Source organism: Zonotrichia leucophrys, chromosome 4A, assembly GCF_028769735.1.
Source record: "Zonotrichia leucophrys gambelii isolate GWCS_2022_RI chromosome 4A, RI_Zleu_2.0, whole genome shotgun sequence".
NCBI lineage: Eukaryota > Metazoa > Chordata > Aves > Passeriformes > Passerellidae > Zonotrichia > Zonotrichia leucophrys.
This window is the reverse complement of record NC_088174.1, coordinates 2,038,988-2,063,299: the sequence shown is the minus strand read 5'-3', so window position 1 is coordinate 2,063,299 and position 24,312 is coordinate 2,038,988. Positions and strand designations below refer to the sequence as shown.

The 24,312-nt window shown below is 41.5% G+C and overlaps 1 protein-coding gene across 1 annotated transcript in view; it reads right to left on the bottom strand.

Moving 5' to 3' along the window:
- Positions 1 to 848: 848 nt before the first annotated feature.
- The window catches only part of LOC135447871 (ubiquitin carboxyl-terminal hydrolase 12-like), a 31,707-nt gene continuing 8,243 nt past the window's right edge, over positions 849 to 24,312 (bottom strand). Inside the window, exons 2-9 of the mRNA XM_064713042.1 lie at positions 17,578 to 17,658; positions 13,290 to 13,503; positions 11,909 to 12,135; positions 10,651 to 10,727; positions 9,768 to 9,851; positions 8,945 to 9,142; positions 6,550 to 6,628; positions 849 to 3,181 (exon numbers count right to left, since the gene is read on the bottom strand). Of these exons, the coding sequence (XP_064569112.1) occupies positions 3,080 to 3,181; positions 6,550 to 6,628; positions 8,945 to 9,142; positions 9,768 to 9,851; positions 10,651 to 10,727; positions 11,909 to 12,135; positions 13,290 to 13,503; positions 17,578 to 17,658 (1,062 nt within the window). The 3' untranslated portion in view covers positions 849 to 3,079. The remainder of the gene's footprint in view (positions 3,182 to 6,549; positions 6,629 to 8,944; positions 9,143 to 9,767; positions 9,852 to 10,650; positions 10,728 to 11,908; positions 12,136 to 13,289; positions 13,504 to 17,577; positions 17,659 to 24,312) is intronic.

Below are 24,312 nucleotides of genomic sequence, written 5' to 3'. Positions count from 1 at the left end.
AGCCTCTCCACAAATGTGGAATTTGAAGAAAAAGATCATTTAATAGAGAAATAATAACCATGGGATGGGTCCACCCTCACTCCAGTGGAGGTTCTGGAGAAGAGCTGAAGGGACCAACCCAGCTCCATCCTGCCCTGGTGGCTCAAACCAGCTCAAACCACTTTGCTTTCAGCCCTTCTGGGTTTGGTTGTTTTCTCCCAATTTCCAGGGAATGCTCTTCCTGCAAGTCCAGCTCATGTTCACTGCAGTTAAAATTAGCTCAACTTATTTATTTCCTGCTGAGGTGTGACCCAGCAGGACAGGGGCCAGACAGCATTTGGGATTTACAACCTGGTTTTACAGAGCAGCTGCCATCTTCCAATCTCCCCTGCTCCCACTGCATTGTATTCCCATCAATTCCTTCTCACAGGATCCCATTTCCCTGTGCTAAGGTGAACTGCAGTGAACCACAACAAAATGAAAACCTGTCCTGCTATGAACCTCAACAGCTCCAAGCACAGGCTCCTGGTCTTGCCTTTAAATGTCTCTGTTCCAGATCAGTCAGAAGATATTTGCAACAAAATCTCAGGGAGCACAAGAGAGGGGGAAGAGGAGCAGAAATCCCAGGGAAGGCAGGAGCAGAGCTCCAGGGTGATGGGGGAAGGAGGAGCAGAGGCCCTGGGTAACCTCTCCCTGCTGCACCTGCACAGCAGCTCCAATCTCTGACACGGAATGAATTATTCAGTTCTCCTGCTCTGACCCATTCCTGCACAGGTTACAGGGAGGCAAACACAGCAGGATCAGGATCCTCAGCCAGGCAGCAGGCTGGGAGAGGTTAAGGAGTGAAATTCAAGGAAAAAACCTCTGGGTGCTGTGGGTTTGATCATAATGACCTTTATTGGAGACAGGTGGGGTCATTTATTATACAGAAGTAACATCACACCATTCTCTTCCCATTTAATTCCTTTTAGTCTCCTTATAAATCTGTAGCAAAAGTGCACTTTGAGCAGTTTTTAATCTATAGTATATATCTTTCAATATTATCTCTCAGTCAGGTATTTTATTTGTAAAAAGGTATCACCAGATATACAAAATACATGTCTAGTGTACTACATTACTTTTTGTATTTACTGTTTAGGTTATTTTTAACTCAGTGCTCTCTTTTTTTTTCATTTTTTTTGCAAGACTCAGTGATGAGAGTCTTCTGGTGGCATCACCAGGAGAGAACTCACAGCTTGTGTGTGGAGAAGGGGAGAAGACTCTTAGCCAGGAACAATTGTCACACAACAGAACAAGATGACAAGAACATTTGCTGCTGTTGAATGTGTCTCTTAAAATGACAGTACTCTGTATAATAAAAAAGAATTAAAAAACCCAATGTCCATATTTTATCTTCTGGAAGAGATGTGCCAGGAGAATGGAAGCTGCACCCAGCTGGAATACAATGGCAAAAGGTTCATTTGCATTTTGAAGGCAGGAGTTAATTGCTAAACATCACCTTTGTGGTCATGAGAGGAAGGAACAGACACAGGCAGCACGAGGAGCTGGGAGATGCTGCTTTCCTGAGGACAGTGTTTTGGTAAAATATTGAATATCCTGCACAAGCCACAGAATTGCATAAGTTAAAGATCCTCAAGAACAACAAGCACTGGGACAGATGAGGGGCTGGGACAGCCACACTGAGGACACACAGCTCAGGGACCCAGCAGGACACATTCCCACTGGGAGGCTGGAGCCAGCTGGGACAGCCTTTGGCACAGCAACAGCACTTCTCCAAAAGAAACTTGCACAAGATTTTCTGAGATTTCTCACCAACTTCTTCAGTCTTTTCTTCCTAGTTATCCTTGAGATTAGAATTTACACACATAACAGATAATTGCTTCATTTCAGTCTTCCAACAGACCAACCATTTCCCCTGGGAAGCAAGGCCTGGAGAGGTAAAACAATCAGAAGCGTTTTGGGGGTTATGATTCCCAGATGGAGACAAACATCACCAGCAATGGCTCAACACTGACCAGGTAATGTCTGCTGGGTTGGTTGGTTTTCCTTCTCACTGTTCATCACCCTGAAGACTCAGAACTCCTGGATTAGTTCCCTAAACACCTTCCCTTGGCCAACCCTTCCCAACTGGTGCTGTTTCTGTGGATTAGCATAGATTCAAAATGCAACTTGCATCAGTTTGCTTGGAATTGAGTGAAAAGTGGAACAGATCCTGCTTCAGAATGAGGGCACTTTTGGTTTATGCAACAGCTCCAAGAAAGGCTGGAATTCCCAACTTTTCTACAGCAGAGATGGTCTTTGACAGCTCAGGGCTGCTCTGCTCCCCTGGAACCTGCAGCAACTGGAGGCAAAACTGCTGCTTGCAAAGGAAAATGCACAGCAGGAGAGGCTGGCTGTGGAGACACCTCTCTGCCTTCTGCAGGAGAAACAGAACAGCACAAAGAAGAGTACAAAAAGAAGCAGTGCTGTTAGTGTTCTCTACACCCAAGAGAATGCACAATGGAGAGGTTTACAATGCTGCAGAGAGAAGGGTTTGTCTGCTTTTTCTTTATAAAAATTACAGACTTGACATTTCCAATATGTCTTAGCTTTGTACTGCTTCTCAAGTCTGAGTCACCAAAAATATCCAGCAAGCAGCTGCTGCTCATATCCTAAAATATGCCTTCAGCTGACACTGAATATTGAAATCATTCTGCTAAAATACAGAAAAACGATGGCAGAAACCAAGGTATAGCCTCAGGCCAACTTTAAATGGTAAAAATCCTACAATGCTACTTTGAAATCTCTTCTTGAGTTCATGAACAAATAAGCAGCCGGGTTTCAAGTAGAGGTAACACAGATTTTGGAAGATAGCACGTAAAAAAAAAAAACAAAAAAACCAAAAAACCCAAAAAAAGCCCAGAAAGAAAACTGGAACAAAAGCTCTTCTTGTTAGGGCAGTTGAGCACTGATCCTCCAAAGGGGGAGGAGGGAGCTCTGCCCTCCCCTGGGTCTGTCCTGGTCCTGCAGCACCATGAGGAGCTGCTCTGCTGGCACACACAGCGTCCACCTGGACAAAGCTTGATCCCTTGTTCCTTGCGTCCATCCTCTGTGTCTCCTGTCAGTCCCTGGACTGGTAGAAGAGGATATATCCAGACTCAGAGTTTTTGGAAATGTCTGATGTTAACCCATAGAATTCTTCAATGGCCTGGGCGTCAATTTTCTGGAAATGAATGGAAGTTTTAATTAGCTTCAATCACATCACCACCCTAAAAGCCTCCTCCCAGATAAACCATAATTCCCAGCTCTTGGGAAAACCAAGCAGTGCTGACATGGTGACACTCCAACATCATTCAATCCAACACAACATTTTTTTCCACTTAATAACTTACTGACTACTGAAAAAAAACAGGAAATGAGGATGAATAATAAACTTTTCAGGAGGGGTGCAGTCCTAAGCTGGACTACAAAAAAGCGATCCATGAAAATGGATCCTTAAAGGACCACATGACATTTTTATACTTGCTTTTCTCATGCTGGTGGTACCTTGCCTGAGTATTTTCATAATTAAATTATTTTATAATTAAAACTAAAAAAATCAGTCAGTAATCAGGTAAGAAGGTTTTTGTACAGATGTGCAGATTGAAAATTCAGCTAAAATAAGTCCAGATTTCAAAGTTATTGTGACCCTTTTAAGGAGAAAAGTCCTGCAAGTGCCTCATGAGCTCTGTGGGTCTCATCTAATTATGGTTTTTGGTCATAAAAGAGCTTCCCTACCAAGCAAAGCCTGGAGTATTATCACAAGGTTTGCGTCTAAAGAAAAATTATGATTTGCTGTACTAACAGAATTAAAATCTGCTTGTATTTCAAGCTGGGATTATGTGCAGAAAAGCTGCTTTGCTCTCATACTCCAAGCACCAACTGGAGGGAATTTTAAAGGGTTTTTAAAGATGTCCTGGTCCAGGTCCTGAGCAAAACTGGCTTCCCATCAGTGAGCACAAATAAATAATAAAACATTCCCAGGCACCTGTGCTGCTCAGCACTCCACTGGGATGGAGTTTTTTAATCCCTTTAGGACTCTGGATGCACAGAAATGAGAGGCTGAGGAGGAGAGGACCCTCAAGTTTCCTTTTATTCCCAAGGAATAAAGCTGAGGAAGTAAAGAAATGTTGCAAACACAAGAAGCTCTGGGTTGAACACCTGCCTTGCTCAGGAGGAGCAGAGACCAACCTGTGATTACACCTCAAAGGAAAGAAAATAAAAAGAAAGCTGCAGAAGCCACTTGGAGAAGGTGAGATCTCTGCTCCCTGAGCAGGTTTTGGCATCACCACGAGCTCAGCAGCACTGCCAAACAGCACTGAGCTGGGAGCAGCCTTTTCCCAGCACAAAGAAAGCAGATTGGAGTTTTCAGAGGATGCATCAATTGCAGAAATTCTCTCTTGAAGGGCCTTGTTAAACACATTCTCTTAAAAAATTAGATGGGAAATAAACCCTCCAAACAGATTTTGTCTTTTCTCCATTCAAGGAGTGAGGGGAAGCTGAAATCCCCTGCAGAGGCTGCTGCATTTTCACACCATTTATTAACATAACGTTACTACAGGCTGTTAGAGGCACATTTTAACAGAAATCTAGTGAAAGAACACTCCTCTGCTCCTGCAGTATATTTAGCAGACAAGTCAAACATGTTTTATTTTAAGTGCCAGCTCACTTGCCATGCAATCAAGCCTATTTCCACTACTCATCCTGAATGCAACTCAAACATTTGATCCATATTAATTCATGCCTCAGATATTTTTAGTTTCAGCACGGCAAAACTGACTTCCTCCTTTAATTTCACTATGCACAGAAAACAGAGTGGAGCTGAAAGGGGATTATATAGATTCTGTTCTTCCCATTCTTATTGACCAGATATACTTTAACCCAGTTGTAACTGTAGAGTAACTACCAGTGGATCCTGTTACTCTAAAGCTACAACTCTTAGGATTCTGCAACCTCAGCTGGCATTAAAAATGATGTTTGCTATGAACTGAGATTTGCTCATTTCCAGACATCTATTCTGGTTCTTTAAACCAAAGGCAGCCCAGCATTCAAATCCCTGAGGGGTTTTTTAAGCAGAGCCATTCTGTGCCTGCCCTCAGGGTGGATTGCTCCAAGGATGGAGTTTCCAGGTAAATTCTGGCACTGGCTGCTCTGTGACAAATGTCAAACTCAAATCAGCCCCACATCATTGGCTCAGGATCCCCCTTGGGCTGAGCTGTCCCCTGCATTTGCTGTTTCCCCCATATGCTGCAGGATGTTTGGGGATCATCAATCTCCAATTTAATTGAGAGTTGGCCCTCCCATGAAATCCTAACAGACAAATAAATCTGCCTTCCCCACTGCTGACATTTAGTGGGTAATGAGGACAAACTCCTTCCTGCTTGCAGTTTGGAGCTGTTCACTCACATCACTTGCCAAAAATGCAAGAAAGCTTTTTGTATTTCAGGGAGAAAAGGCTTTTCCTGGGTTTTCAGCTGCAATAGTTGTGAACAAGAGCTTTGCACTCACCTTTTCAAACCTGTTTTGTTAGGTGGCCACACCTAGAATTTAAACCCTCCAAAGAGCTTTGTTTTTACAGCATTTAAAAAAAATTCTACAAAAGATGAACTTGAAAACCAAAAGCAAGCCAGAATTAAAGATAGAAAAGCAACATAAAGGAAAAAAATGTGGGTTTTTTCCCAGAAGAGAAGAACTGCATGACAGCTCCTTGGATTTACTGCCCAATAACAGACAGCACATTTAAAAGCCATTTTTGGCACATCTATGGAAGTGTCAACAGTGCTTGCAGATATCCAGAAATTTGGTTTTGCACTAAAAATGAAGATACAACATAGAAGTGACTGATAGAAAACAAATACAGAATAAGAGGATGGTTATTTTCCATCTTTTAAAATGTGAAGTTCATCTCCTGGATGGAAAATACAGAGAATATTTGCATTTTAAAATATTGGGGTGAACTATTTCCAAATTAGGTGACAATTCTGTACTTGGATTATGACAGAAACAGAGGAAAATGACCCCAAAAATATAAAAATGGGAAAAAGGAAACTGCTGACAGCCACACACACTGAGGAGTCACTCCTGATGCTCAAAGCCATGCAAAGATAAAAAACAATTAAAATGGGAATGCCCTACAATATTATTTCAACACAAGCACAGATTTTGCTATTTAGACACTTAATCAGGCCTTGACCACAGGATCTCCAAGACAAACAAAGCATTTTCATCTTTACAAAAAGCAGCTCTGCTGTGGCATTTGTTCTATGTTGTTCGATATTTGCTTAATAATTAGGTGAAATCCATGGATGTATAAATATTGTGGATATCAGCCTTTACAGACATGTTGGCAGAAAAGGAAAAATTTGCTTGAGCTGTTTCAACATCATCACTAAAAATAATTTTTTTTCTACAATTCGTTGGTGAAAAGTGACTCAAAAAAAGTGAGAAGCTCTTAAGTGCAGCAAGGAAATGCAAGTTAGCAATGGAGAGGAGCCTAAAAATGGGCTGCAATCAGAGTTTTGGGGTGTTTTGTTGGTTTTTTTTGTTACCCACCTCTACAATGTCATCATCAAAGAGCAGCCAGAAGCCGTGGCTCTTCACGATGGTGATGTAGTGCCCACGGTTGGGGCCACTGCAGGAAAAGGAATTGTAAATTTATCATCCAGGAGCCACTGCCCTCCCCAAAACCACCTCTGCTCTCCCAGCTTTCCCCTGGGGAAGTTTTTGATTTTTGCCAAATTGCTCCAATTAAAATGTTCAAAACACACGATGCCGTAAATATTTCATATCATCATTCATAGATTTTAAAACCCAAAATTTAAATATTTCAATCTCTCCTGTGTTGCATTCACCCCTGCTGAGTATTTTGACTTAAAATTGAAGTTTTGACTTAAATCTATTTTATTTCACAGCAGGAATTCCTTTAGTTTTCAGTGTGGTTTAACCTGACTTCTGGGAGAGCTCTTCCCAATTTTCTGGTGGAAGTTTCCAATTCACAGAATGGAATTCCTTTGTTTAGGGCAACTAAATAAAACTGAATTTAAACCTAATTTAAATTTAAACTGAAGTAAAACTCTACATGCAAAATATTTCAAACAAGTTCTGAGAATCCAAAATATTCAGAAAATCTCATTTATCTCAAGCCTTTGGTAAATTCCCGGTAAGAATTGAGAGCAGGTGAGTTACAGGAATCCTAAAAGCCTCACATAGGATAAAAGGTATGAGGGGAAAAAAGGAAAATCATGTAATAAGCTGAATTATTAATCACCATTATCCAAACATGTAAGTGTAGGCACAGGTATGGCAAATAAAAACTACACAAGAAAATGCATTGCATGAGATCCTAAAATGATAAAAATTATATATAACTATAACTGCACAACAAAAACCTTCTAGAATTATATGAAGTTTATTTATAATAAATCTATGCATTATTAGCATTTTTCTCCTCACAGAGATATTTCAAAGCATTTATGTGCTGTAATAACTGCTTATTTTAAAACTCACACTTCCTGAAGGCAGTTAGAAATATTTTTTCCCTTCCATGAGGGCTTTTTTTCCTAAAATGCTTAGAAGTTTTTTCCCCTTTGCTTTTAAAAGCAGAACTGAAGCTGCTAAAACTAACATTTAATGAAGAAAATAAGGATATTTTAGAAACCCAGCAGTGCACAGTTTATTCCACATGATGGCACCAGCTTCTAAAGAAAACTCAAGGATTTAGGCAGCAGCAAGATGAAAAACATAATTAAATTCTATTCCAGGAGGTGTTTTTCCAAGATTTCTTTTTGTTCCATTTAGATTTCCTGGAAAGCAGGGTTAGGGGTGGGGGTTTTGTTGTTTTGGGTTTTTTTAAATGATTGCTCTTTGCTACAGCTCAAAGAAAGAACTTGTCTGATGTGCCACTGTGCTGATGACACAAAATGACAAATCTGAGCCTGTAAAGTAAAATTTAAAATAGTCAAATGTTGGAACTCTGGATGCTGAGAATTTAAAGTTTTCTGTGCTGAAAGGCACAGAGCCATAAGAGAACATTGCACTTGACCTGAGGCTGTGGAGAAAACTTCCAAAATTGATTGATAGCACTGGGATTGTGGGTGTGGAAATGTGGTTAGAAATGTGTAATGTCACAGGGTGGAAAACTCAGTTTGGGGTTTTAGAATATAGAAATAAATATGAAGCAAAATGGAGGTTTTAGGGTGGAGGCAGGTTGTTCTTCTTCACCTTCTTCCTTCTTCTTCATAGGTTTGGGTGATGTTTTGTAATTGGACAGAAAAGTCTGCATTGCTGACTTAGAGGGATCAATTATTGGGTTCAAAGGGAAAATAATTTAGGTGTCATTTCTTAATTGGAGAGTTTAGTATTAATAGACTTTGTAAGAAGAGATAGTTGGCTATTTTGTGCCTTCTAATGAAAGGCTGCAGAACTCATGGCTGTGAGGCTGTTTCACTGATAACAAATAATAAACACCTGAGTGCAAACATGAACTACCTCCTCAAGTGCCTTCAACCCAAACCCAGAGAAACCAACAGTAAAAAATGTAAAGTAAAACTTAAAATAGCAAAAAACCTAGAAAAAACACAGATTTTTTTTTTTTAAATCAAAATACTACCAGCCAACCATCTCCTGCATTACCAAGCAGCGTTCTAAAGCAGCAGAGAGATTCCCTGAGAATTGCAGGGCAAGGCAGGGGTGTGCAGAGGTACCTGCCACAGTGCACCACCACGGCCACCAGTGCCTTCAACCCAAACCCAGAGAAACCAACAGCAAAAAATGTAAAGTAAAACTTAAAATAGCAAAAGACCTAGAAAAAACACAGTTTTTTTTTTTTAATCAAAATACTACCAGCCAACCATCTCCTGCATTACCAAGCAGCGTTATAAAGCAGCAGAGGGATGAGAGGAGAATTCCCTGAGAATTGCAGGGCAAGGCAGGGGATGTGCAGAGGTACCTGCCACAGTGCACCACCACGGCCACCAGGTCGTACATCCTGTCGGGGTTGGTGGCATCCCCCGAGGTGTTGAAGAGCCTCAGCTCCAGCGGGAACACCACCCTGTAGGACAGCTTGGTGTAGCGGTGCAGCTGGTCCATGTACTTGAACCTCTTCAAGTGCAGAGCCAGGATCATGGGCAGCTTCTTCACCCTCATTCTGGAGCACAGAAATGTGGGAGATAAAGGGTAAGGGTTAGCAAATCACCCCAAACAAAGATTTGTTCAAGAATATCTTCCTTATGAGGAAGCGCCATGAAACGAATCTCATATAATCCAAAATATTGATAGTATAAAAAAATCTTTTTTTTCTCTCTTAGTGAGAACAGGCAATATTTATACCAAATTATTAACAGCACAACTGACATCTGAATGCAAAACAACTGCAGGAAAACATCAATTTTTCACCCATCAGTGGGAAGAAAGAGCTGGAATAAATCTGTGTTGCTGCTCTGGCTGTGACCAAGTCTGAGGGGAGAAATAAGATTTTTTTGTACCCAGTGCTCCCAGACAAAGCAGATGGGATGTTTTCCAGTGGCTTTAAGCTGATTAATGCTAACTGAGGAAAATGTGGATGGCTGGAAAGAGCAGATAGAAACTCTTCAGGGAGAAACACAGAATGAATCTCCTCATGATGAGGCTGCCATGAAGTTACTCAGTCTCTTCACTTCTCCTTCACCAAACACAGACCTAGCCAACCTCACCTTTTCTTTGCCTGAATTCACCAGAATTTGCCCAGAAATGTAAAGAGAACATCTCCCTCAGGCTGAATGTTTGGCCCTTACCTCTTCTGTGCCTCCTGTTTGCTGCGGCACTGCTCGCAATAGTATTTGTATTCACTGCATAGAGTTTCAGTGTTACTAAATCCCCTGTGGAAATCAGAGAGTGGCATAAGCAGGGATATTCCAGAGCATCCAGGCTGAAAATGCTGAAAATAAACCCCAAACAACACACAGAGGATGAAGCTCCTTTCACTCATGGTGGTCCCAGAGAAATCTGATGTGTATTTGTCTCATTCCTGGGATGCAGCATCAATGTTCAGCTGGAAAAATCTGGAATTTGCACTATTAATTGCCTATTTTCTGGCTAGGAAAGGTAATAAACAGCAAGAAGGTGATTGGGTTTTGTTTCCATCAGTAGCCTTTCCATGTTTTCTTTAGTGGCAGAAATTAAATGTTCACATCTCCAGCCATTAAGTAGCAAAGTCTGGATGATCCTTCAGCTCCCAGCAATTAGAGATCCATTATCAGCTATTAAATAGCCAGATGCTGGATGCTAATTAAATATCCAAGCAGCTGATAAGCCTTGGATCCAGCAGACAAACACATGGAGCAAATGTCTACCAGGAAAAACCAAACTGACCCTTAACATCAGGGCCAGGCAACTAAAATTCAATAAGAATATGAAAATAATCAAGAATTTATTGTGAAACCAAACACTGCATGTTTATTTTTGATAAAGCCTGGCTGTGTGATGTAACAAATTCAAATCTCCATTAAAAAAAAGTGAAAATCAATCTTATCTGCCACTAGTATTTATTAACTACTAAAACCTTCCAAAACTCACAATATTTTACCTCATGTCAAAGCCTACAGAAAATAACTAATCCAGGCTCTTTCCTTCTGACCAGGACAGGTATTTTTTCCCTTCCCAAAGAATTCTGTTTACCTTAGACAATGTGTAATTGATGTATTTTGTTCCACATCAACCGAGAGGTCCAGAAAGTCCTCATCTTTGCTACTAACCTTGAAAAAAAATAATAATAAGAGATATTTGGTAACAATTTAGAGCTGGCAGATTTCTTTTATCCAATTCTGGAGTGGTGCAATGTGATTAAAAATAAATGTACACGCACACAAAGAGGCCTTTTCTTGAGGTAAACTACAAGTGATTAAATAGTCTGATGTGGTGTTAAAATCTGAAGAGGAGCATTAAAAAGAAAAAAAAAGCAATAACAAAAGAAATCCAAAAACCCATGGAAAAAAGCACAAAAACCCAAACACTTCCTCATGAAACATCACTTCCCCCTTGAGACTTGAAGGCATTTCTGATTATTTCACTGGCAAAGCCAGGTTTAACCACTCAGAGCTCTCACTGGAGAGGTTTTAACCACATTCCATTTTCTCTGCAGCCTGCTGCAGCTTTCTGCTGCATTTCAGGGTGTAACAGTCAATACTCAGAGGCAAGGCAGAAACAGGCAGATGGCTCCTCAATTAAATGGGTTAGCAGGGAGGAAAACCATCCTTCCATTTGTGGAACAGTCACACTTCATTGCAAAAACCTTGAGACAGAATCCTATTCATGTCATTTTTAGAGCTTCTCCTCACCACATAGCCATAACTTTAGATTTTAAATGCCTTTTCTGTTGTAATCACTTCTCGGGTTTTTTATTTCTCTCCCCATCTGGGTTTTCATTTTTTGTTAGCACTATTAAATGAGAGCATATGACAAACTACAAATCTCTGGTCTGAAGGTGCTGTGGTTCTAATTCTAGACTTCATGCCACTTTTTTTGCTCTCAAACACAGTGGCCAGCACCAGCACCAAGCACAGAATTCCAGTTCAAGCAACTCAGCTCATGCCAGAGTTAAATTAAGAGCAACTCTCATGTAGGAACACAACATAAACTCTCAGCCACTGACACAGGGAATAACATGGAGACAAAAAGGCAGCGTGGGTCAGCCAAGTGCAGCTGCCTCAATGGAAACAGGGAGGAGAAACAGGGAGAACACTGGCTTTTTCTGGGCAACATACCTTAATGAGCACTGGTATGAACATAGAGTCCTAAAATAGGCTATGCTCCATATTTTAATAGAGACAGTGCAATTTCATCTACCCTAATGAATGAAAAAGGGTGCTCAGTGTTAGGGAAGCCAATCCAGGAGCTGGGAGAAAGCTAAGGAGGAGTGGTTTGGTGGTGCACGTACAGCCTCACAGTTAAGACATCTGGTTTCATTGGTTAGTGTTCCTTGGAAGATTTCATGGACCCACGTCAGATCAGCCTTGTCTCCTTCTTCACTCTCAATGCTGCCATTCTGGAGCTTCCCATTCTGCTTCTCCTGCTTCTTCTCCTCTTGCAGCAAGTCAGCAATAGTGTTCAGTAGGTAGTTCAGGAATTCGTGTGCATCCTGCTGCATGTAATTATCAAATAATTCTGGAAAGGGAGACAGGAGGAGAATGAACTACAGACACTTCCCAACACCAGGTCACTGTGGTTTTTCCCTTCCCTCCTCTCCCCTGTTACACAGCTCTGGTGAGTTTGGGGAGAATTGCACTTTGTTGTTCCCTCAATGATTATCCTCAGGTTGCAAGAATCAAACAGCTGAAAAATATCATTAAGAAAACTTAGCTTGGCCATTTCTTAGAACTGAAGAAACCATGATTGCTTTGGGGCTTTTTGTGTGTTTTTTTTCTTCTTTTCTTTGGAAAGGGAGAGGAATAAAGAAATTCAGATGTGTTGCCTTGGGCCACTGATTCATTAAGTCCAGCACCAAGGGGCAAAAATCCCCTACTGGAAGTTTGTTATCTTTTCAAGTTCAAGCAGAGAGGAGAAATCAACAGCCAGAAATGTCCTCACCAAACAGCCCTGGGAAATAACCACCAGTTCTGATCCTAAGGAATTCATCCTGCCACAAATGCAAGGGAACAGGCTGTGAGTGGCTGGGTGTTGCATACATCTTTTATAAAGATTTTTCCTTAAGATTTTTCCTCCTGAGAAGCTGAGAGGCCTCAGGAACAAAATGTAAACAATGGTTATCTGCTGCTGTGGAATGCAACAGGTAAATCTGTGATTGGTCTCATAGAGTTGTTTGTAATTAATGGCCAATCACAGTCAGCTGGCTTAAACTCTCTGTCTGAGACAGAAGCTTTGTTATCATTCCTTTCCTTTCTGTTCTTAGCTAACCTTCTGATGAAACCTTTTCTTCTATTCTTTTAGTATAGTTTTAATGTAATATGTATTATAAAATAATAAATCAAGCCTTCTGAAACATGGAGTCAGATCCTCATCTCTTCCCTCATCCAAGAACCCCTGTGAACACCATCACAGCTGGGTCTCCTGTGAGAGTTCATGAGAGCAAGGACCTGCAGTGTGCTTTGTTCCTCTAGGGAGCACCATGCCAGGGTGGAATATCTGGACATGTGCAAGTCCAGAAACACTGAGACAGGACAAGCACACAGGTGGTGAACTTCACACCACAAAAACCTCCAAGAAACCTGTTCAAACTTGTCAATTTTTACAAAAAAAAACCCCTGAATTTAACATTTTACATCCTTAAAAACACATTTAAAAACCATTTCCTCATTTACCATTTTCCTTCCTCAAGCGGGAAATAAATTTCTTGGGTGGGATGACTCCCACCTTCTTCTTTTGTGTGGCAATACTGTTGAAGAGATCAGAGAGGCAGGTCAGGAGGCTTTCCTTCTTTCGAGGCTGCACCTTGTAGGCCAAAACCTTTTCCCGAAAGGGCCGACAGAAATACAGGGCCTGCAAGACGGAGTTGCAGTAGCAGGTATTGCCGAACTGGTCAGAAACAGAACACAGGGAGAACAAAGGCCTTTGCATTAGGGCTGCCAAAAAGGAATCACAGGAAGAGTTCTTCAAGAATGTCACACAGTGAAACAGAGCTCATTTACTAGGGAATACTGCTTGTGGGATGGGGGAAACACTGGTTGGGGTGAGGGGGAAACACTGGCTGGAATGAGGGAAACTGGTTGGAATGAGGGAAACACTGGCTGGGATGGGGAATGGGGGGAACTGCTTGGAATGGGGGAAGAAACACTGGTTGGAATGGGGGAAACTGGTTGGAATAAGGGGAAACTGTTTGGGATGAGGGAAACACTGGGATGAGGGAAACTGCTTGGGATGGGGTGAAATACTTGTTAGAATAAGGGGAAACACTTCTTGGGATGGGGGAAACACTGGTTGGGGTGAGGGGGAAAACACTGGTTGGAATGAGGGAAACTGGTTGGAATGAGGGAAACACTGGCTGGAATGAGGGAAACACTGGCTGGAATGAGGGAAACACTGGCTGGAATGAGGGAAACACTGGCTGGAATGAGGGAAACACTGGCTGGAATGAGGGAAACACTGGCTGGAATGAGGGAAACACTGGCTGGAGTGGGGGAGAAACACTGCTTGGAATGGGGGAAACACTGGTTGGGATGAGGGAAACACTGGTTGGGATGGGGGAAACATTGCTTGGAATTGGGGGGAAACACTGGTTGGAATGAGGGAAACACTGGTTGGGATGAGGGAAACACTGGCTGGGATGAGGGAAACACTGGCTGGGATGAGGGAAACACTGGCTGGGATGAGGGAAACACTGGCTGGGATGAGGGAAACACTGGTTGGAATGGGGGAAACACTGGTTGGAATGGGGGAAACACTGGCTGGGATGGGAGGAAACTGGTTGGGATGGAAGAAAAACTGCTTGGAATGGGGGGAAGGAACACTGCTTGGATGGGGGGAATGGGGTGAACTGCTTGGGATGGGGGAATCTGCTTGGAGTGGGGTAAACACTGGCTGGAGTGGGGGAGAAACACTGCTTGGGATGGGGGAAATATTGCTTGGAATGGGGGAAACACTGGATGGAATGGGGGGGAAACACTGGTTGGAATGGGAGGGAAACACTGGTTGGAATTGGGGGAAAGGGGGGAACTGCTTGGAATTGGGGAAAGGGGGGAACTGCTTGGAATTGGGAATGGGGAAACTGCTTGGAATGGGGGAAACACTGCTTGGAATGAGGGAAACACTGGTTGGAATGAGGGAAACACTGGCTGGGATGAGGGAAACACTGGCTGGGATGGGGGAAACACTGGCTGGGATGAGGGAAACACTGGCTGGGATGAGGGAAACACTGGCTGGGATGAGGGAAACACTGGCTGGGATGGGGGAAACACTGGTTGGGATGGGGAAACACTGGTTGGGATGGGGAAACACTGGTTGGGATGGGGGGAACACTGGTTGGAATGGGGAAACGCTGGTTGGAATGGGGAAACGCTGGTTGGATGGGGGGAAAGGTTGAGCCTTTGTGACAGCAAGGGAAGGAAGAGGAGACATCACTCACAGGATACTGGGAATAAGTAATAAAGTAATTAAGGGTTCAGCAAAGAATCAAAATTTGTGGAGACACAGCACAACTCATCATCCTGAGAGGGGAGAGATGGCAAGGACACTAAATAAATAAATCAATAATGAATTCCACAGAGTATTTTAAGTTGGGAGGGACCTCTGAGGATCACTGAGCCCAACTTTAAAGTGAACAACCCATAGAGGGATCAAACCCACAGCCTTGGCATTACCAGCACCCTGAGCCAATCCCAGGGGCAAACCCTATTATAAATGAATAATAAAACCAATATTTCCTGCTCATAACAGAATGTTTTGAGCAGCAGATGATGCAGGGCCAGGCACAGAGCAGCTGGGTTGCATCTGGCCTGTGTGCAGGCAGTGTCAGGCACAGATAAGGCCCTGCAGGGGCTGCTCCCCCTGGCTGAGCAAGGAGGACACCAGGATATCAGCTTATCACCCACAACCACAAACCATGGCTTCACAGCTGCTGCTCTGCAATCTACTGTGCTGCTGCTTCAAAAAAAGGGACACAAATTCTGGGTTTGCAGTCCCCAGATGTTCTGGTAACAAGGTTCTGCACCCCAAGAACAACATATTTTAAATAAACCAAAAGAGCATAAAAATCTGTCTGCAGAGCAGACTGGTTTTAGGTGATACACTGAGACATGGTCACTGTTCACCCAAATTTGGTGTGATTACTGCAGCAGAATGGTTTTAAGGTAATAATCACTTGGACTGAAACAGAAAATGAACAGCTTCATTCATACAGCTTAAAAGTCACAGGTTATAGCTCCAGTAACATTGATTTACACCATATGCAAACAACAGAGAACAACAGTTAAAACTTATTAACATGAGGAAAATATATCTGGAAACCAAACAAACACATGAATTAGGAGAGAGAATCACTCACATGCTTGTTAGTGACCTAGAAAAACAAAGAATCATCATGCTAAATAAATCTGCACACAACACAAAACAGGCATCCTAAGTCTGAAAGCTTATTTGAACATAGGAGCGTCTTAAAATGAAAACGGAGATGAAATTCTGGAATGACACCATTGTTCCATCCCTCCTGGGTTTTAGTAAATATGAACTATTTTAACAGTTTCCCACATATTCTGCAGTGGCTGTAGACACAATTTAACAGAGTCAGGCTGCTTTAGCTCACTGATCCAAAAATTAAATAACTATTTATAAAATATAGTATATTATACATATAAAATATACTATATTATAGAAAATATACTAATATACTATACTATAAATAATTAAATAACTATTCAATCCAAAGTTTTGGCCTCCACTGCCCACGAGTTCAACACCTGATTGTATTTGCAGTGCAATGACACATTTAACAGCACTGATGCTGAAGCCATGGAACTGCCCTCCTTAAAATGCTCCCATTAATTCCAAATCATGAAAGAACCAGAAATAACTTCAGAAAAAGCTCAGCAGAACAACAGTGTGAAAACAACACCCTCAAAAACCAGTTGCATGAAATGAAGCACAACAGTGTTAGTCATGTTTTGTCCTTCAAAACAGAGAATGGATGGGTTCTAATAATTCTGGTTATTTTTAGGATGCTGTTTTTCCTCCTCACTCCATTCAGTGCTCTGCTATTTCTGTCACAGTTCCATTTTTGCCATTATGGTGCAAACCTCAGCAGCTCTGGAATGGCCACCAACACCCCATGAAGGGAACAGAATTCTGGCTGTTTGGATAGCTGGGTGTCTGAAATATGAACTGCTAGAAACCCACACAAAGTCAATTAACTGGGTCTCTAATGAGCTCAATAAATACTCTTTAGTTGCCTTACTTGGTGTATGAAGACATGGAGCATCTCCCAGCTCTCAACACAACAGGAATGATTGTTTCTAGTGAGTTCTGCCCAAATTGCCTTTTCCCATCATGAATAGGATGCCACAGAACCACAGCTGCTCTGAACTCCCCAGGACCAACATCCTCTGCACAGCTCTGCTGCCCCACAGCCACACAAACTGCAGAAATTCAGCTTTTTGGAGGGTTCATGGCTACACCAAAAATCCAGAAGGAGTATTACAACACGAAGGAAATATCCACCCAGTCCATGTCATTCATCTCCTGCACAAAACTTCCACTCCTCCCACGACAGGGATGTTTTTAGAACTAAAAAGTAACACATTTTAATTTTAAAGCCTCCCCTGCACTGCAGCATCAGTGGAAAATCTGCTCTGGAACAGAATATGAACAATGGACACACTTTATTATTTCCAATTTTCCAGCTAAATATTAAAATCTTAGAAGTATAAATGTACTGGAGGAAGAAGAGTTCTCACAGACCTTACAAGAAATACATTTATTTTTCTGTGTTTCAGATGAAATGCTATTTTGGTTAATAAGCACACTGCAGGATGTGGTGTCTGTGCTCAGTCCCACTCCAAGGGAGAAGTTTCATCAATCAGGTTCTCAGAGAATCCTGCTAAGCTCCAAATTAGGATGTGAATTAAACCCCAGCATTTTAAGCATAGAAAATTCACTTACATTGACCAAGCCAAAATAATGCTCATTCACAGGGAACTGCTCAGGACCAATCTCTTTCTCCAAAGCAGAGGCATTGGCGCCCTACAAAAAACAATATTTATGTTAGAGAAAACAGAAATTTCCTAAAAAAACCCCAAAGCTTAGGAAATAATTTACTTCCATTGAAAATCAGTATTTTGTCAGAATTCAATGAATGTGATGCTTTATTATCATAAATGTACCATGGTGTCATTTAAAATCTCAACTCCCTCAGCCAAAATTAGTGATCTGATCTAACAGAAGGGTTTGCTACATTTGAGTTTATTTGGAAATTACCACAATTAACTGTTCTCACTTAAAATACCAGGTTGGCAACAGTGATCTAGAAACAGCAACTTAATTTAGTCAAGAATGTACTGTAAAAATAAAGAAACTTATCCTTTTTCTAGCCTTATTTTGCAAAATACTATGGACAAATGAAGTTTTTATTACAAATCCCCAGAATAATGGAAGGAAGAATTTTATCACAGATCACCTGAAAGTGCTTTGCCTTGGTTACCTTTAATTTCAAGGTGATGTATGAAGCTCACAGTGCATTTTGACACATCCTTGAGTTTCCAGCAGTGCAGTGAGGATGGAATTTGCTGTTTTAGATACAACTGAAAACCACCACTGCTCTTATCTGGCACATAAAGAAACAACTAAAGCATTCCAATGTTTTATTTTGAATTTTAACTTGGTCCATTTCATATTCAAAGTGGTTTCCTCATCTCTTTCCATTTTTAATCCACCAGCCCTTTATGGATGGGAATATCTGGGGTTGGATCTTTCCCTCATTCCTCTCCACCTTGTTCTTTAATGCCTCTTGCTGATGCTCCAACATTCCTGAGCTCCTTTATGCAGAATCCAAACATTTTGAATTCCTAATTCTGTTTTAAATGCCCAAGTGACTCCAAGTCTAACCTTGCCCAAACAGAAATCCTCCTGCACAGGTGAGCCACCTTCAGACACCTCAGAAAAACCTTCAACCAAACATTACAGCCCAGCAAAACTCAATTTATTTATTCCCCTGAAGCTACCAATGCTTTTCAATTGCTCAGCAAACATTTCCATCATCTCCCTATTAATATAAACCACAAGCAGAGACTGGAAGGACAGCTCCATCCAGATTGTTTTTAATGGAGAAATAACCAAAAATTTCCTAAAAACCAGGAGGGAAAGCAAGAAACACTCAGGTTTAACAGCTGTAGTTGGATGTCCCCCATCAGATTTAGAGTGAGTTACATTTCTCAGAGCAGATAAAATGAATCAGGCTCAGAACTGGGAACTCCAAAGCCCAGCAAACACTGGCAGGGTGCTGACAGATTTACAAGCAGAGCTCTGCTCCAGCAGCAATTCCACACAACATTTCTGAGGCAGCACTGCCACTCCAGGCAGCTCCTTTCATTTGTTTCCTTGCAGTCATTCCCTGCTTCTCTTTTTCCTTCAGTATTTCCCCTCAATAAAACCCAAATCCAACCTAAAATAAAAGAGGAACCATCAGCAAGGAGGATTTGCTGCCAGGGGTCTGTCCTGGGCTACCTCAGCTCTTCACTGCTCTGATTCACACTGCCTTTGGGACATGCTGTAAAATTCAAAATTCAACATTTCCAAAATTCATGGAAATGCACAGGAGGGGAAAATTCTGGAATTTTCAGCCTGGAAATCACAACTGGCTCCTGCTGAGGGTGTTTTGCTCTTCCATGCTGCATGTTTGGAGATTAGGAAAGGAGGATTTCTAAATCCTGAGAGCTTGTGAAGTTCAGTTTCAATTTCTCAGGAGGTTCCTCACCCTCTCCATGATCTCCAGAATTTTATTAGGGAAACACTGGAGAAAAGCCCATTAAAGGAGGTACCAAACCTCCAAAACCAGTGAAACCTGACAGCCCAAATGATCCAGCTGGAAAGCAACACATGGAATAAATATCTGAACAAATAAATAAAAACATAAGAATGGTTTTATTCAAAATGTAATTTTGAATAAAGCTATGATATAAAGAATTGAATAACCTATCATAAATCATGCCACCAACTTGTGTCCATTTAACCTGACAGGTCACAGGTGAGTTTTTTTCTAAGTGTTTCCTTGTATTTATTGTCCAAACTTTATAAATTTGGGTAAATTAACTGCAAAGGCAGATTAAAAAAATTAAGGTTTCCTTAATATTTAATTCTATTTAATGTATTATTTACAATTGAAGTGGTAGATGCCTCCTCCCTGGGAGTGTTCAAGGCCAGGCTGGAGCACCATGGGACAGTGGGAGGTGTCCCTGCCCATGGAATGGGATGAGCTTTGAGGTCCCTTCCAACCCAAATCATTCTGAGATTCTGTGATGATTCTAAAGTTTCTTGCTAGAGAATATTTTAAATTTTTAAAATCATAAAAAAAACCAAAACAGGACTCAAAGCACTTGTGGGAGGAATAAAAAAAAATCAGAGATGAATCATAAATAGCTCTGAAGATGCAAACTTGCAAATTAAGCAGTGAAAAAGTTCCAGGAAATGCAATGCCCAGTGTTCCATGGAAAAAGAACTCCCCTGCAGAATCACAGATGATTCACCACAGAGTCAATGGCCAGGAGAACTGAACGAGGCCATGGGGAAAATTCACTTTATGTGAGGGCACCACTTGGCCCCAGTCACGTTTTGGGGTAAGGTCCAGAAGTGCAGGCAAAGTCCAGCTCCTCCCAGTTAATCTCTGCAACTCAATTAACAATTACCAATTAACCCAGTGCAGTGAAACCTGCTCCAGCCTGAGCCATGTCCTGCAATGAGGATTTGCTGTCACCCTGACAGGTGTCACATCCCTCTGCCCACCCAGCTAAAAGATTTTTCCATCTTTTAGCTGTCAAACAATCCACACTTCATCATTTTGGAAATATAAAAGTCACACCTTGTCCAGAATTAAAAATCTAACCAAAGTGGTAAGTGTACATAATAAGAAAATTTATTTTGTTATTTGGGGAATTAATTAAATTCTCCTCTTTGGGGTGCCACAGTCAAAGTGTTCTGCATCTTGTGGTACTTTGCACACCCAAAACCATCAGAAAATCAATAGAGTGACATGTTGTGGGAGCAACAACAAATGCAGGAAAAAATCCCTCATCCATAGCAATTGAGTCTGTTTGCCATAAAACAGTTAAGCAAAACCACTAAAAACTAAAATACAGCTGAATATAAAGATTTATGACTTCTCACTGCTCGTGCAAGGCAAATAAATGAGTGTTTTAACAACCCCAGAGTACATCCCTGACTTGTGGGAGGTGCAAGGAAATGCTCTCAAGTTGCTGCTCTGCTTCAGGACCATCAAACTCAGCTCTGTGAGCAGGAATAAACCCAAATTTCTGCAACGCACAATTACCCCAGGAGGAAAACTTCTCATTTAACCACGTGGTGATTGACTTCCATAATGAGATGTGGATTTAGTGTTCCACAGTGCTGGGGGAGGTGACAAAGGAAGTTTCAGCACTTGTAAGAAGAATTTTCCATTTTCTGGAAATTCCTGGATTTCAAGTGTTGTCTCAGAGCTCCCCTTTTCTGCTCACAGCCCACTCACAGAACTGGCTGTGCTTCCACAGCTCTGCAATTATCAGTCAAACAGGAAAATGAAAATCTGCCTGGCCCATCACCACCTCAGCAGGAATACACACAGCTACAAATGGCCAAGAAAACCCCCACAGAACAACAATAAAATATTTCCTGTCACAGCTGAAGTCATTTCACTTTATGCATATCAGCTAATTAGAAGAAGGTGATGAACATTTCCATGAATATTCCATGGCTGAAAAGACAAAGAACGCCCTTAAAAAAATCTAATATACCAAATATTGAAGTACCAAACAACAGCATAGGGAATTGGTAATATTTAAGTTTTCCTCACTTTTTCATACCAACACAGTGAGGGACATCACACCAATATCCTGATTTAAAAGTGCAAGAAAAGGCTGGATGTGGCACTCAGTGCTCTGGGGATTGTCATTTTGGGCTCGATGATCCTGGAGGTATTTTCCAACCTCAAGGATTCTGGGATTCTATTCCATGCTCAGAGCTGGATGAGACACAGAGAAAACAGCATTAAGGCAAACTAATACCTACCCAGAGAACACTCAGGGCAAGTTTTGTTGAATTTTTTAAGAAAAGGGATGTAAAAGGAGCAGTTTCAAACCCCCTTACCTGAGGGAGCTGTCTAACCAAGCCATACTGAGGCAGTGATCCCACAGTATTCCTGAAATTTTAACTGGAAAACCCATCAAATCCAGAAGAGAGATCTATCAACTCTTCCAGTTTGTAAGCTCTGAGTGATTTTTGCTCACTAGAGAAGTCTTGAAGATTTATTTCCAGTTCAATGCACCATGCAAGTGGAATAAATAGTAGTGGACTTTTGTATCTTAGCCACTGCAGCACCAACAGGAGATCACAGAGAAGGATAATGAGGCATTAGCAAAAAAAAAAAAAATCCTATTCCTGCAAAGAAAATGAGCATTTTGCATAGCCTAGATTTAATTGATTTCAGAAACTGGAAATGTATCAAACAACAGGAGTTTCACTACTTGGTGACCTTAAACTTATTGGATTTGTAATTATTCTTACAGACAAAAGCTCACAGATTGCATTCACTTATCTGACAGGAATCAGAGGAGTGCTCACTTTTGTCTGTATTATATTTAATTATCTTTATGGCAGAAATTGCAATCAGGCTCTGAGTTGAGGAGTTTTGGTGGAGCTGTGGATGAATAAAAGCTGGGAGTGATTAAGGACAACGCCAGAGCTCAGGACAGGAGCTGCTGTCAGCTGAGAATTCCACATTTCCAGCATCCTCACTGCTCCTGCTTCAAATTACAACCTCTTTCCTTCTCAGCAATGTGAGTTTTACTGAGTTTCACTGAAATCCTGACCCACCACAAACCCTGGCTGACAATCAGTGCACTGTTATTACAAACTACCCATTTTTCACCCTGAATTCACACTTTCCCACTTGGCTGGAATCCCCATTTCCATTCCCAAAAATCTGCTTTCTGTGCTCAGAGGTCACTCTGCCCATGTGGGGATGGTCAGAAAAGCAGAGAGAAGGGTGTGAGGGGACCAGGGCATGGAGCAGCTGCTGCTGCAGCTCCAGGGAGAAAAAAGGACCAAAATTAGCACAACTCTGGGGCAGGACCCTCAGTGCTATTCTGAGCTCTTGTCAGAATAATCAGGTCAGTGCTGTGCTGCTGCTCAGCAAACAGTGAGCTGGAAAATGAGGGGAAAACCCACAAAACAGTGAAGGAGTCAGGAGAGGGGAGATCCCACTGCCCTCAGAGCTCATGGCATTCACCCCTGACAGGCTCTGAGGGGCTTTAATTACACAGGGTTTGAATTGTGGGTTTAGAGCCATCCCATAACCATCACTGGCTCAATGGAATGACAAAAAATACTCAAGATTTCTCTGGTGTCATTTACAGACACAGAAGTTCAGAAAGACTTGTCAAACAAATGCCCCATGAGGTTTTAATTGATGGTTTTTATCAGGGATGCAGCAGCTGCTTCAAGTACAAGGGAATTCACTGAAATGGTGAAATCCTTCCAATCTTTACATAAATACAACTGCAAAGTTACAGTCTGATCTTTTTTCAAAATTAATCCTGTCAAAATCTACAAGAAGTCAATATTAATTTTATTTTTTTGTTAAAGTCTGCTGTGTTTATTTTGGGCACTCCACTACTTTAGATGGACACACACAAATATACACACCCCAACAGATGCTCCATTTACACCTCATTTGTGGACAGTTGCAGATTGTCAGAAGAGAACTTTTAAAATCTGGATTTGTGTCCCAAAATTTCAGAAAATTTCTATCTGTTCACTGTATCCTGTTGAAACTGTAGTTCTTTATGCTGGTCTCCACCCTTCAGCTGCTTCTGGCCTGTCTAAAATACACCCAAGACTAATTAATTCCATTAGTTCACTTTTAACAATCAATTTAAAGCCTTCTCCATAAATGCAAATTGGAAGATTCAGCCTTTCTTTAAGGATAATTACTATTATTTTAGCTCAGTACTAAATATTAATGTCAAATTACCTGATTTTTATGCATTTCTCTCTTTGCAATGAATCTAATTCAGTTCAAGTGAAGGAATTAAAGGCTCATAACTCAGGGGATCTCTAACCTCTCCCTGCAGGAGCTGTGGAGCATCACTGGAGTAAAAACCTGATGAAATAAAATCCCTGAGGATATTTGGCTTGGACTCCACACCATTCTAACTCCTGGACTGGAACCAGCCTGCAAAAGACATTTCCCTTAAAAAAAGAGCAAAAAAGGGGAAAAAAACCTGCAGGATTTCAGTGTCCAGAACGTGCCTGGTGCACAACTTGCTCTCTAATTACTCATTTGGCTTTGAACAAATGAGAGCAGCAGAAGATTGAGGGTTTGAAGCAAGGTGGAAGCAGCTTTCAGGTTGTGCAGAAAGGCTCCCAGGGACACCATCGTGCAGCACTCCAGATTAGAGGAGCTGCTTAAACCAACTGCTGAGGAGTTGTTTAAGAGTGAATAAACAAATCAAAACAAAAAGGGGGAAAAAGAACAAGTAGGCAAAAAAAACCTAAAAAAAAACACCAAAAAAAGCTACTTTTGCAGCAAAGAAATCTGCATGAGCTGATGCAGAATCTGCCTGCACTTGCTGTATTTGCTGAGGTAATAGTTCCAGCTTCAGGACTATTAAAATTACCCTGGGGGGAAGT